The 14,978-nt window shown below is 35.0% G+C and overlaps 4 protein-coding genes across 4 annotated transcripts; all 4 read right to left on the reverse strand.

Annotated features, from left to right (window-relative positions):
• Positions 1-1,454: 1,454 nt before the first annotated feature.
• LOC106450263 (phosphoinositide phospholipase C 6-like) lies at positions 1,455-5,811 on the reverse strand. The gene is made up of 8 exons (XM_013891908.3): positions 5,172-5,811; positions 4,890-5,086; positions 4,275-4,410; positions 3,936-4,193; positions 3,538-3,861; positions 3,279-3,431; positions 3,107-3,193; positions 1,455-3,022 (listed from the first exon to the last, which is right to left on the reverse strand). Exons 1-8 carry the CDS (start codon positions 5,556-5,558, stop codon positions 2,729-2,731), a joined length of 1,836 nt encoding a protein of 611 aa, XP_013747362.2. The 5' UTR covers positions 5,559-5,811; the 3' UTR covers positions 1,455-2,728.
• A 475-nt stretch (positions 5,812-6,286) lies between these two features.
• Positions 6,287-7,786, reverse strand: LOC106450264. The gene is made up of 2 exons (XM_013891909.3): positions 6,883-7,786; positions 6,287-6,791 (listed from the first exon to the last, which is right to left on the reverse strand). Exons 1-2 carry the CDS (start codon positions 7,058-7,060, stop codon positions 6,466-6,468), a joined length of 504 nt encoding a protein of 167 aa, XP_013747363.2. The 5' UTR covers positions 7,061-7,786; the 3' UTR covers positions 6,287-6,465.
• Positions 7,787-8,007: 221 nt separating this feature from the next.
• LOC106447441 (protein yippee-like) lies at positions 8,008-9,715 on the reverse strand. The gene is made up of 5 exons (XM_013889358.3): positions 9,397-9,715; positions 8,759-8,802; positions 8,549-8,657; positions 8,404-8,459; positions 8,008-8,321 (listed from the first exon to the last, which is right to left on the reverse strand). Exons 1-5 carry the CDS (start codon positions 9,490-9,492, stop codon positions 8,234-8,236), a joined length of 393 nt encoding a protein of 130 aa, XP_013744812.1. The 5' UTR covers positions 9,493-9,715; the 3' UTR covers positions 8,008-8,233.
• Positions 9,716-11,973: 2,258 nt separating this feature from the next.
• On the reverse strand, positions 11,974-14,600 carry LOC106447442. Its single transcript, XM_013889360.3, has 4 exons — positions 14,099-14,600; positions 13,368-13,648; positions 12,424-12,656; positions 11,974-12,234 (listed from the first exon to the last, which is right to left on the reverse strand). The coding sequence occupies exons 1-3, from the start codon at positions 14,376-14,378 to the stop codon at positions 12,591-12,593; spliced, it is 627 nt and encodes a 208-aa protein (XP_013744814.2). The 5' UTR covers positions 14,379-14,600; the 3' UTR covers positions 11,974-12,234; positions 12,424-12,590.
• Between the last annotated feature and the right edge of the window lie 378 nt (positions 14,601-14,978).

A 14,978-nucleotide genomic window follows, 5' to 3' on the forward strand; every position in this document is an offset into this window, starting at 1 on the left:
CTACAAAGTTCAGAAACGATCGAGTCTGTTTCAGACAGAAGTTTTTATCAAATCAGAGCCAAACGAAAAATGTCCTTAGCTTCTGTCTCGAATCGATCCCTGATCCAAGTAATTGTGTATTGTCCTTACTTTCCTTTTACGAGTTGTGAATAAATACAGTTGGACTGTCTCGTGTACATGGATCATGAAAGGTTCTAAAATTTGATTGTTCGACTTATTTAATATGTTTTTTTCTCAGTTTCAGTTCCACATGCAATAGTTGGTAACTGAGTTGAATCTTGGCTTTGAATCATAAGGAATGATAGAAAAAGCTGTAAAGAGTTTCTGTTTGACTCTTTTGGTAGAATATGTTAACATGGTTGAAGTACTTTGGTTTCCTTGGCATGTTAAACTTGTATCCTTGAATTACTTTTGGAGGTGGGTTATTGTGATCATAGTGCGTTTGGGTATATATACTGACTCCACTCCAATCTTGAAGTACTTTAGTTTCCAATAGTTTTTTCCGGATTGGTTTCTTCTTCATGATCATCATCACGCATGAGCTCCGACGATAAAGAACCAACCACCTCCTCTGCTGCAACATTAGCATCTGAAAGATTCATAGCGTATATCTAACTCTCTGAAACTTGCTCGAGGTGATGTGTTTTGAACTAGAAGAAACTTACATATTCCAAAACGAAAAAGTAATAATTAACTTCCCCAAATTAAACTGATTTTCTTATTTTCTAAACTAAAAGTTACCTTTTGTATTTAATTATTTAACCGTTTAATAATATGTGGGCTAATTAATCTAAAAGTAACAAATAACAATGAATGAATCCCACATCGGAGACATTAAAGTAACTAGCGTGGTATATAAGAAAGAGCAAGTTATTGAAAAAATAACCAGTTATCTTTGAGGTGGTTAAATCTTGAGTTTTCCTATGTTATCATATAACCCTTGACCCACTAGGGTACGTTTCAACTGACAGTTTGGGGGAATACATATATGATATACATACACTAACACACGGTGATGCGACTCGAAAGAGCCATCGTCTCTAACATTAAAGATTCATGAGCCAAAGCCAACTGATTTTTTTACCTTACGAATAATGGATTAGCTCAAAAGTCCAAAGAGAAAAATCGCACATGAATTCTGAGATTGATTGAAATATAAACGTCGTATAATTTATAAAATTTGATTTCTGGACTTGCATACTTTTAGCTTTCTTTTATTTCAGTTTTCAACTTCCAAAATATCAGTGCTATCTATTTCTATCTCCCTGTCTCACTACACAATACTCGTAGTCTCGTACCGTAGAACCCTAATAAAAATGTGAAAATCAGTGGGGTCAACAGTCAGCATAATTGAAATGCATAGCTATGGCCTGATGTTTGAAGGAACCCTAAAAAGTTCAGAAACGAACGTCTCTGTGTCAAACGAATGTTTAGTGGAATCAGGCCAAGGGAAACATGTCCTTATAGCTTCTGTCTCAAATCAATCGTGATCCAAGTAATTGTGTATTGTTCATGATTCATTTAAATGTCTAGAATCCTAATCATGATAACCAAGTTGGTTAGACCAATAAAGGAATATTTTATGTATTTTTGGCAGAGCTTTCTCCCTTGAACTGTTTTGCTTGAAGTTAAGAGATACAATAATGTTATAGAAAATTGGATTGGATATTTATTTTGAGAATTCTTTCAAAAAAATGAGAAAAAAACATATAGTTTAACAAAGGAGAAGAGAAATACAGTATATGATGAATACCACCACCCTGTTGTAAAGTTCTATACATCTCAATTATGAACTACTTCAATAACAGCTTTGAAAATTCCACATGTGGATCATGATCATCTTACCCTTTTGCTCTTCTAACTCTCAATCGCTTACCACAAGAAGCGCCTCCTAATACTGTACTCGTGTTGGAATTGCACGATCCGAATCCAGATGCAAAGTGATATATTATCATGAAGCTCTTCCAAATCTTTACAGTGAGTCCCTTCAAAACCATGTTTGGTTCACTGAGGTCCATATCCATATCATCCATTAATATCAAGTGTGTTTTGAACTAGAAGAAACGTTACCTATTCCAAAACGAAAAAAAGTAATAATTAATATCCAAATTAAACTGATTTCCTTTTTCTAAGATAAAGTTTACCTTTTGTAATTAATTAACTATAACGCTTCCCACATCGGAAACTTTAAAGAAACTGACGTAGTATATAAGGAGGAGTGAATTATTGTATTAGTAACCAGTTGGCTTTGAGGTGTAATGCTCATGAGTCTTCCTGTGATGTATCATATAACCCTTAACCCAATAGGGTGCTCATTAACTGATAACTGGGAATAAATATATGATAATAATTCACACCATCACACGATGATGCGACTCGAAAGAGCCATCCTCTCAACAACATTAAAGATTCATGAGCCAAAGCCAACTGGTTTTTTGCCTTGTACAAATAATGAATTGCTCTCGGGTAATTTTCTAAATTCTGATTTTTGGACTTCCTTAACATACTTTTGTTCCAGTTGCCGTGTAAATTTGTCTGGATCATCTTACATTTAGATTTTATATATTGGAAAAAATTATAAATTCTATATATTTTTTTTAATATGATAGATCTAAACACTATTGGAGATAGCAGAGCAAAGATCCACTCCTATTATACAATACCTCAAAAGGTTTTCTCAAAATGGTCCAAACTCTCTCTCAAACACTACCACTCCTATTAAGCCAAATCATTCAAAGATGAAACGCATAAGAAGCCGTACTGACTTCATTTTCTCTCCCTTCTTATCATACAAAGGAACAGATCTAATCCCTGGTCTTAGCTCTGAAACAGGCAAGCATGTTTGTCCCCCAAAATCATCCTTCTCAGACATATCATACTCTCTGACTTCAATCCTAAGCAAAGCAAGCTCTGGCACTGTTAATGGGAAGCTGAACTCTTCATCCCAAATTGGATACCAATTGTCTACAATTATTTTTGTCTTCCTCTTTGCATTATCTGCTGGTACACCCACTATGAACATCTACAAAATGTCACAAATCCACAATCTTGTAACGTTTTGAAAGAATGTTAGAAAGACCCTATTTGGTTAAATTGATATTAATACCTTAGTGTAGAAATCAGGAGGAGAATATGCGTCGAAATGAGTGTGACTGAAGTCTAGACGCCATCCATCTCCCATATACACTTTCACCTATTAATAAACAACATCAAAATGGTATGGCATTTAAAAAATTTTACACATCCTGTATAGTATTGTTAAATTGTTGTTGACTTGCCTTTAACGTTTCTTTCACAGGAAGTTTCTTCCTAGGGTCAAAGACTTCCTCATGAAACCCTTTCTTCATCAAGAAGTTAGGTTTCTTGACATATCCGCAGCCTCCATTGGCTCTAAACATACCGTGCATCAACCACAGAGATTTCCCATATCCCTATAATCACAAATAAATTATTACACATATAGGGTCAGGCCTAAACAAAAGCCAAAAAGGTAGCGTAAGACCCAAGCTATCCTTAGTTAGCCCTTTAGTTTGTTACCTGCATATTGAATGCAATCATTTGTGCTCCATGAGTCCAACCAATAAGTGGTTTGTAGTTTGAGGAGTTAATTCTTGTTCCTTTCGGGTATATCCTAAGCAAATTCTTCTGTGTAAACCTTACAACATCTTGACTGTTGGATGAACATGTCCTGTCAAGTTCTTGCTCGCTTAAACTCAAACGTCTCACTTTATCAACCGCAACTTTCATCTCTTCTTTCACCGACCCCTTTGGTTTCCCAGCATGGATAGTGATCAGTCGTTTGTAAACTGGTTTCTGTTCTTCGCTCGCTTCTTCTTCCTCCTCCTGCTGATCACTATCACTCTAGTTCAAAACTCAAAACTAAATTACAAAACAACAAATAATGTAAGACAATTATTAATCTAATGTTTTCTTACCTTGGTTTCATAATCATCGTAAGACAACATACTTTCTAGTGTCTGAATCTCCTCTTTTTCAGGTGTTTCCTCCTCTGAAGATGGAGATACATTGCTATTATCCTTCTGTTTAACTAACGGGTTCCTTGATTCAAGATACTCTTTAGGCGGTTTAGTTGAAATGATTATCCGATGAAGCAGTGAAGCAGGAGAAGGAAACTCTTCTAAGCTATCTGACTCAGGGTAATACAACATTTGTCCAAATATCTTTGTAGCCATCTATAAAAAAGAACAAAAAAAGTTCACAAAACATTGGAAAAATAACCTGATTGTTTCACAAAATACATAGTATTATATTACCTCAGCCACTTTGGCTTGAAGATCAGCTCTAAGATGATCCTCCAAAGTGATGATAACCGGATAAGGCGAGCTAGAAAACGCGTAATCTCTTATCGATTTCAAGCATTTGATCAGCGGTACAGGCGTTGTGAGCGTTCTGAAGAAAACAAGAAGCCGGATATGAGATTTAAGGAGCCATAAACATTTAAAATTTTGATAATTTGAGGCCATACATGTGACAACCTGCCCTGTGGGAACCTCAGATTTCACAGCGCTGCAGCGCACCGACCCCAACCCCTCCATTCTGAGTTCTCACTAACTCCATAATTAGGTCAATTGGTGACAACTTGTCCTGTGGGAATGCTGTTAAAGGGTGAGGTCCTGGGTTCGAGGCCCACCAACAACCTAATTATGGAGTTAGTGAGAACTCATAAAGGAGGGGTTGGGGTCGGTGCGCTGCAGCGCTGTGAGCCTGGGGCCCATGGGCGAGTAGTTCCACGGGGCGGGTTGTCACAATACAATGTATGCATAATAAATATTTAAATTATGAGGGTCAAAGGCAAATGTTTCATCCGGTCGTGCCAATTTGATCTGAAAACGTTTTGTATTAAGAGAATAAAGAAAAAGAAGGTTGACCTTCCATGAAGAACATTGATATCTGTTCCAGTAGAGTTAGGCCAAAGATCAAGCTCAATAACTCGAACTCCTCTTTGCAAAGCTTTGATCACAGGGACTTCGCTACAATCACTACTTAGTTGGTTCCCCGTAAGATACGAGTTGTGTCCCGTGTATATAAAGTAATGCGACAACGGCAATGTCATGTCTTGGTGCACCTGTTTCAGACACAACATTTCACATTCATTGTAATAACAAAGTTTCGATTCTTGAAAGAGAAGATTAGAGTTTTAAAGATTTTACGTGAGACTTGATGGGAGGATTGAGATCGTCGTAAAATAGGAAGTTGAAGAAGTCGTCTAGGTCAAGTCCATGGCGCGTGAAACGCGTGACGTGGTGTCTACGTCTTATAACCTCGTCGATTAACCGTTGAGCCTCGGCGACGGTGGTTACTGAATGGACTTGGTGGTCGTCGAGGAAAGAACAGAGCTGCTCTGCCCCCATAACGCCGGATGATCGGTCTCCGTCGCTTTCGCCGCCGCCGCCGTTGACGGAGAATTTGCAGAAAGCGTCACGGACGTCGTTGGTGGGTTGGACTTCGTTGATCTTGAACTTGCGGTTGAAGCATTTGAACATCTTGTAGTTGTAACTCCCATTGGAGTGCGACTCTGTCTTCTTCTCCTTCCCCATTTGTTCAAATTTTTCTTATAAAAATAAGTTTTGGTTTTTAAGAATATAATTATTAGGGTTTATAGTGAATCAGGAAAATGTGTTTCTTCAGAATCAAAGAACTGATTTGGTGGTTCAGAGATTGAAGATGAGAAGGAAAGTCTCTATGAAAGAGGAGGATTTGAAGCAGGATCGTTTTGTAGTTTTTGTATTAATTTAAGAATGAGATTATATTATGTTACATATATATATCCAAATGTGTTGCTACCATGATTCATATAGGATCCGTAATCTTTTATCCATTAATATTACTACACCAGAAATTTTCAATTTCAAAAAAATCACTTTATTAATAATTATGTAGATCATTGTCAAAAAGGTTACATTAAATTTTTAATATAGTTCAAATAAAACCGTTAAGCTTGAATTTTTAAAAGATGATACAAGTAAAATCATTACGTGTGAATATTTATAAAACAGATAATTATCATTTTGAATTTATTATGTAATCTTTTTTTAAATGTAATTTTTTCGTAATTTGTAATACAATAACAAATCAGTTTTTTTAAAAAAATCTTTTGTTTATATTATTTCTTATTTTTTTAAATAAATTCTAGATTTTTTTTTCCTTTTTAACTCTAGAAATTGTATGCAGGAGATTCATCAGTAAACGAAATCATGCGCACTTCGTGTACATCACGTCGACCTTGATTTGACTAGTAAAACTACATACTAACTTGGTTCTAACCGCAAGTCGTGTACGTCTCTTTAATTCGTATGAAAAAGTATGGAGTATATGTTTATGTTTGTGTGAATATGATTAACAATGCAGAGAGACTCAAACTTAGTTTTGTGACTTAAGCGCCAGCTAAACAAGTGAGGACAATGAAAATGTAAGACATGCTTGTTTCACAAGTTATCTAATGTTTTACATGTCGGCTTTACGAGCTTGGGATGATCTTGAACTGTATCCATGTAACCTGATCGTTCCTGAGGTGTAGACACGGAAACCATCTTTGGACGAGACAAGTTTTATGCCTTTGTGCAGATTGGATTTGGACAAAGCCTTGTAGCATCTATGGTAGTGTTTAGGCACATGTATTGGTTTCACAAAACATGCCTTTTCTAAGTGAGGAATTGCGTGAAGATGAGAAGGAAGATGAATGACAAACTCTCCAAAGTCATTAGTAACAGCTTTTATCCAGTTTGATCTCTTTTTGAAACCAGTGTGGCACTTGATGGCAACAGTGGCATCTATAAGATCATGTCAATTGTTAGATTGTTATGTGTAGTTAAACACAAAAACATAAAGACTTCGACGCAAAGACATATATATAGAGAATACCTGAAACAGGAGTGTTGCAAAGAAGAGAACCGGTGATGACCACAGAGGAGAGTTTGTGTTCCCCGTAGCCATTCATCTCAGCCATCTCTAGTCTGCTCCAAAACTTGCTTGCAGCTGTGAATTCTCCGTTGAAGAATAAGAATAAGAAGAAGCAAAGTAAGATGAAGAAGCTCCCCATTTCTTGAAAGTCTCAAATATGAAATAAGATGTGTGTGTAAAGAAGATGGTTTTAAGGAGAGCAAATGGTCAAATTTGTCTGACTCCATTTATTTGGTTTATTCTTTGATTAATCTCAATGTGTTATCTGAGCTAACTACATTTGGAGGAAAAGTGGAGTAGTTAGCAGAAAATGAAGAAACAAGCCTACCATCACTGAGAAAGACTGATCAATTGACTTCTGTGGGTTTGGTCAGTAAGCACTAAGACACCATTGGTTAAAGGGTTTGTTGACCAAAACCATATTTTCTCAAAAGGAAGAAGAGGTAACACATCTCTACACCTTCGCTGGGCCTCTAAAATTGAGTATCTGACATTTTACGGCCCATTGGTTGTTCTGTTGGACAACCTTGATAAGTTGACATTTGATCGACTATTGACATTCAAGTCTTTGCGTTGCCGTTGACTGATAGAAGGGAATTGAAAAGGTTATGTCTATCTGATTTGATGGTCTGACTTTTCTTACACTACTTATTGTGTTGATAGATGCTCTCAATCAAACTATTTTAGACGTTAATCATTTTTTTTTTCATTTTCTTTAGTTCAGTTTTGAGATTAAATGGTTGGACGCGTTTGATTCCAGTCGTGGAAAACACTCCATACAGTTTCTTGACGTTATGTTTCAAATCAGAAACTCATTTCGTGGAATATCTTTCTTACAAATTTATCCATGATATTATAGCATGTTTTTTTCAAGGGAAAAAACTTCAAAGAGGTTATTATCACTTTTTTATAATATTTTACAATTATGAAAAGATATTCATTCTTGCATAAACAAAATTTTCAAGCTTTTTATTGCGAGATCATTCATGTATTAGCATTTCAGTTATTTCCAAGGCGATGTGAATTTTACAATATCCATCTAAAGCCCCTTTGGCTCTATCTTGGTGGTTTATAGTAAAATACAAATACGAAATGTATAGTTTATAATTATAGCAATACGAATAAGAAGCATAGGTTTTGATGAAGCATGATCATTACACAGAATCAGAGTTTATTTACTGAGGGATTTTCAGATAATATTGAGCGCAATAGAATAAAGCTCTTTTGTTGGTCTTATAAAAGCAAGTTGGAGTTGAGGTTGAAGAATTTACATTTACAATGGATGCCAAATCATAAGGATAGAGAGAGGACTTCAAGAATCATCTGCATCACTTCCACCTATATGCCTTCCATGGCTACTCACCCAGTAGTTGCTTCCATCAGGACCCGATATCTTAAATCTGTCACAACAGTTTTCTTGATTATCAAACAAGAAACTATCATGTTCTTGAAGTTGAAGTCCTGAAATGTTCTAAATATAACCTTTCAAGAACTGACTTTCCTTCTTTGTACTTCTGGCTCTTCTCATGAGCAGTCTCCTGGTAACACCATACACAACCAAAGAAAGTTATAACCACACAAGAAAATATGGATGTTTCTTTTTGCAATGTCCCATGTTCTTTCTTACATATCTCCAACCAACTATTGATCCACATGAGACACAGAAAATGTCAGCCACTGTATGTTTTCCTGTCATCATCATTCTGTCTTCTGTTTCTCCAATTGTAACATTGGAACTAAACCAGATCATCATCAGAAATACCATCCCAATATTAGGAGTACTGGATTATCATCATTTGATATAATCTTTAGGTACTTTAGAAATTAGAAAACTTACACTTTGTTGAAAAGATAAGCTTTTCCATGCTTACAGTGAAAAGACTGAACAAGAAACACACACCCACATACAAACACATTAGCTAAAGAAAACAACAAATGAAGAATCAGTGAGAGCTTAGTTAGTGGCTTCAACTGATACTTTGTTCTTCTCAAGAACCAGAAAGTATTCATTCTTTAGACCACAAAGGTATCAAAGATACAAATCTGTTTTTCAGATGATTGCTTCTCTCAGATCAGCTAAAGGGGAGCTCAATGTTCAAAACTATGATTTGAATTGATGACAAGTATAGAACCAAAAGTTCAACAATGTAGCCATCCAAAAAATCAAAGGCTTGTGTTTAAAAAAAAAAAAATCAAAGGCATAGAGTTACTTAATATATAATTTTCTTCATAGGATGATCAAATTAACAGCAATAACATTAAAGATGAATTAACTATTTCTCACATAACTGAATCTAATTAACACACAGCCACATCTCTTCTACAGAATCATCTATCACTGATTATCCTCTACAAATCAAGGAGCATGCAGAGCAATAAAAAACTGATAAACCACAAATTCAGAATAATAATAAAAACAAGAAATAATAAAAAGCCAAAACAGAGAGATTGCAAGAGGCGGAAAAGAGACAAAACCTTGGAGATGATGTCTTCATATAAAGCAAGATGAGTCTTGCAGTGTTTGCAGCTATAGATCTTCCCTTCAAGATGAACCACAAACAACCTCCCCATCTTTGATTCAAAAACTCAAAAACTGCAAAACAGAGTTTTCGATCTTAACAAGAAATACCTTTAAATTGACTTTTAGCTTTAGAGAAAATCTCAAAACGTTATCTGGCAGAATTGATGTATTGTTTGTTGTGTCGTTAGCAAGAAATGTGGATGGGGAAGGTATAACGTCTGCTCTCAATTATTCACTTTTTTAATATTCTCTTTTTCTTCTTCAGTCCAGAAAAGTGGAACAACGTGTACTCTTCACCAACTGCATTTTCTATATTCGTTTCTATTCGTTTATTTTACTGGTTTATACGCCATAATTATTACACTTTATTTATGCCCTTGTCTATTTTTTTTTGTAGATTTCTTGAAATTATAATTTCATTTTATTAGTTTTTATTTTAAAACCTAAGAATGTATATAACCAGGTTCCCTGATTTTCTAGACAACCCTAAGATATGGTTTCAATTTTGTTCCCAATAAAAATCAAATTTAAAATTATTGACGGATTTACATTTTGCCCCAACCTAACTCTTACCGTTACCACTAGGTTATATTGGTTTGCATTTCTTTAGTTACAACAAGCTGGTGTTGCAAAAGTAACATATTATCTCGTTTTGTGTACATGTAAGCTATTATGAGATGATTTTAAACTTTGGTACTATTTGTATCATGCAAAGTTAAACCGTATTAGTCCCGGAAGAAACGAGACCAACACCTTCGCTCTTTCTCTTCTTTACTTTTTTTTTTTTTTTGAAAGAAATTCTCTTCTTTACTTTTGACCAAACCTCTTTGCTTTTACGTGACGTATTGCCAAGAAAAATATTCGCCTCCTTTATATTATTTAATTACCAAGAAAAATATCATATCTTCTGAAGAATATGACAAAGGAGGATTTGTTAACTTTTCAAAAGTCAATATAATAATGAGCCACTATTCGTATTTTCAAATTAAACGAATACAATATATCGATTGATAATATTTTCTAAAATGTTGAACGTCCACGTTGGAATTATATCTTTACAGTATGTGAATGAATAATTACCATCTTCAACATGTCCTAAGAAACTTCCACTAATCATGTTTTAAGAAGCCTTATCCCAGCGCTGTCTTATGTGATTGGTCTCTCTCTTCACCTTATTCTTTTGTGGTGTCTCTATTTTCTTTCACTACATTTTGAAAAAAAAAAACTTTGGTCCCAATGGTTGGTGTCTCCATTTAAGGTTTTTCTCTGATTTGTTTTCTTTTGTTTCCTACTTTCTAGCGATCTCTTTTGTCGATTTCACAAAAAAGAAACGATTTTGGTCCCGGTTGAAGTTCTCTCACTCTTTAAACCCCATTTATTAAAAGCCCATTAGTTTGATACCTTGACAATCGGGGACTACCCTCCATATATTTATATCATAGAAATCTCATCACCTCAAGCTCTGGAGGCCTTGAACAATCCATACAGATTCCCGGGTTTGTCCCACTTAATTGAGTGTACTCGTCAAGCTCTATCTTGTTTCCAAAGCTGTTTGGTGGAAGTTGTGAATGTTTTTGCAAATAGAGTAGCAGATCAGATTGCTGTCAGCATTACGAATGATGGACGATGGAGTTCTTTTATTGCTCATGGATGTCCAAGTTGGCTCAATGACACTATTTTTGCTGAGGCAGTTAACTCTCCATCTTTATACTCAGGTTGAAGCTGCCATAGCCTGTTTTAATGGAGTATGAAGCCATGGTTTTATCTCTTTACCCTTCGTAGGGTATTTGTTTCTCAAGCACCTAGTGGTGTTAGTTCTGTCTGTTATTTTTCTTCGTTTCTTTTTTTCCTTCAAACTTTCTGTTGGAGTTCAAACACTTGAAGTGATTTCAATGACAAAAAAAACGTAGAGTTTGCAACAGGTGGAAGGTAGAAAGAAACATGACAAGAAGCAGGGAAATCAATGAACAGTTTTCGCGAAGACTTTCTTTCACTTATTAATTAAATAGATTGATGTATCTTATATCGATAATGCAAATATGTTGGGTATACAAGATAAGTATATGATCTTAAAATGGTTGCTTTAGGATTATATAAGAGCATCTCCAACCCCACTCTATTTTTCACTTTAACTCTATTTTTCACTCTAAAGTAAAGTTTAGAGTAAAAAATGCTTCAGTGGTACTTTATTTCCCACTCTATAATAGAGTGAAAAATAGGTTTACTCCAAATATAGAGTAATTTGTTTTTTCTTTGTTCATCACTCTATTTTCTACTCTAAAATAGAGTACCATTGAAGCAAACTCAAACTCTATTATAGAGTTACTCTATTTTAGACTAAAAAATAGAGTAAGCCATTGGAGATGGTCTAAGAAGTGTTGATGACGCATAATGGCATTCACAATACATTTGTTCTAATGCTTACTTTTTGGTCGAAAATGCTTGCTTACTTACAACTAAACAAAATTCATAAAATATATACAAAACGGAGAGATTTTTTTTTAAATGCCTTGGGCATCTTTTCTCATTGATTTTTCTTTTTTTTTTTGAAAAATCTTTTCTTTTCTCATTGATGAACTCTAGGTATTTTTTTTTAAAACTCTAGGTTATTACAAAACAAACAAAACTATATTATATACAAATCTAACTAACTAATCTAATATCAAAGCTAACAACTGCCAATTCATCGGAGTTGTCTTGCATTAAAATATGTATAATTCTCATTAGGTGATATACGCCCCACTATCTGTTCCTCCCGCCTTTACAGACTGTCTTTTGCCCTTTGGATCTTTCTATTAACAGGAAGAAAAAAAAAAGACAACATTATTAGCAAAATGGCTCTCAGCTGGGCTCTGCAACTAACAATACTAAAAGTTCCTAACAAATAAACCTAACAGAAATCATTTTTATCCAAAATAAGAGAATATACGTATATTACGTAATCAATAAATTAAAAAGAGGATGAGATTTGGGTAAGTTACCTGAAACTTAAAAGCTAAGGAGTTGATGGGTCAACACCAAAGGCAGAAGAAGAAGCTCCATTCATACGTCGTATACGTATCTTTTATATTTATATACACGTTCGTACAAGGTTACGTCATGGGTGCATGTATTTACAACAAGTATTCGAGTCTCTTGAAATACGTCGCTATTTGAGTCTCTCTTGTTGGAGGATCTTTTGATATCTCGGGTGCACGTTTTTACATGCTGAAACCTGAAAAAATGGATTAATCAAACACATCAGCCTTATCAAATTTTAATTGTTCTATTTTGAGTATTTTTATGCAAAAGGAGATTTGAGATTTGGTCTCTATGAGAACACATCATGTCGCATGCGTGAGGCGTGACGTGTTATGTCGGATTAAATCATTTAAAATCTTGAAAAGGACGAAGAAAATTAGGTTTACATTGCATGGTACACGGTTTCCACATGAGATTCTAACCTATATTTTACAAGAAAGTCTTAATACAACTTCAATTTTATTTTACAAGAAAGTCTTAATACAACTTCAATTTTGTTTACAAGAAAATTAGGTTTACATTGCATGGTACACGGTTTCAATTTTTTTTTTCTTTTGTTCAATTTTGTTTTCTTTTGTTTGTGATTTAAATGCAAGTTAAAATTCAAATCTTCTCCCAACCAAACAAGTTGTAAAGAACCTAGATCCTCAAGTCATGACATGTATCAAACATTGACTATAACATCCAGTCATCCACATGCTAAAACTATTTCTGACCCAGTCTGACAAGGATTCATATCTTTATTATGCAGGTTAAAATCTAAAAACAACAACTCATACTAGATTTGAAAACAATGCAACTTGGTGTCATTGGCCCTACACTAGCTTTCAGTGTAACCAATAAAATAAAATTAAAATAATAAATTTATGTAATGGCAAGGAAGAAGAAGAGTAAGTGGACTTACAGCTTCTATGTCGATCTTGAAGACGAGAAGCTTTCGTCTCTCTCTACAACTTGTTCTATACGCTACAACTATATGACCGATGGCTAAAACAGAGGAGCAGAGAAACAGAGCAACTTCCGCCGCTTTGAAGTAACTATCTCCGCCGTCTCCGTTCGCCGGCTCGCCGAACACGAACGCAGCTTTTAGCGAAACGTAGATCAGAGAAGAAACTGAGCAGATCATCGTTATCATCAGATATGGACCTCTCGATAACTTGGGTCCGTCGCAAAGCCCGTAAACGCCTGTGTCAACAAAACAAAAGCAAAATTTTGTTAATGTGTGAAACAGAGTATGCAGTTCAGGAACAGAGCACTTTTGATTTAGAGTCATGGGCTCTTGCAAAGTTTGAATCTTTACTATTGTTAGGAACATAGCAATGTGTGAAACAGAGTATGCAATTCAGAAACAGAGCATTGTTGATTCAGAGAGTCATGGGCTCTTGTAAAGTTTGAATCTTTACTATTGTTCAGGAACAGAGCAAGCATTTTCAATGTGTGAAACAGAGTATTAAATTCAGGAACAGAGCACTTTTGATGCAGAGTCATGGGCTCTTGCAAAGTTTGAATCTTTACAATTGTTCAGGAACAGAGCAAGCATTTTTCAATGTGTGAAACAGAGTATGCAATTCAGAAACAGAGTACTCTTGATGCAGAGTCATAGGCTCTTGTAAAGTTTGAATTTTTTTTACTTACAGAGTATAACGGCGGATCTAACGATGGAGATCAGTGGAATATCGATGAGGGAGTGGCGGAAATCGTAGTTGGTGAGATGAGAAGAGAGGTTCGCCGGCGCAGAGAGGCGGTGGAGGAGGGCGGAAGGGAGGAGAGCGTCTGCAACGGCGAGGAAGATGGGAGCAGAGACGAGGAGAAAAGAGAGGAACATTGTGAACAAAACGAATACAGTTTTGATGCCTCTCCATAGAGAAGACCAGAACCTTCTGCTTTTGCTGATCTCTTCTTTGCTAAAACCCATATCGAATCAGGTTACAGAGGTACAGAGATAGAGAGAGGATTTATTTTGAGTGATGATTGTTTTAGAGAGAAGGTGTTCAGAGATTTTTGAGGGGGTTTTAAAAGCGATGATGACGAGGAGGATGATGATGCTCAGATAACTACTAGTATGTTGTTCATTTATAGAATTAGTGATTTTCTCGTTGGACTTTGGAATAATGAATATATAATTGCTGGCAAACAAAAATGAATATAGAATTATTGGATTAGCTTGTTCATTTTTTTTTCTATATATCAATAATCATTGTTAAATTTGAGCTTTTTTTTATTTGACCAAAATTTTTTTTGAGCTTTTTATTCTATTAACGTGTCTTTAATTCACTTATATTACATACATATCAGAATCATAATACCATTAAAAAAAAAAGACAACGAAGCTAAGTAAAGACAATTGTGATCAATCCTAAGATTTTTGTGTCATATTTTTTATTTATTTGTGGGATGATTTTTTTACACCAATTGTTTAATCAGTTTTCTTTTTGCAAATGATTAATCACTGGAATATTTAAAGTATAAAGCAAGAAACAATGATTTTTCAAAACCCAAAATAGGGGACACAAAG

The sequence above is a fragment of the Brassica napus genome, chromosome A4 (genome assembly GCF_020379485.1).
Source record: "Brassica napus cultivar Da-Ae chromosome A4, Da-Ae, whole genome shotgun sequence".
NCBI lineage: Eukaryota > Viridiplantae > Streptophyta > Magnoliopsida > Brassicales > Brassicaceae > Brassica > Brassica napus.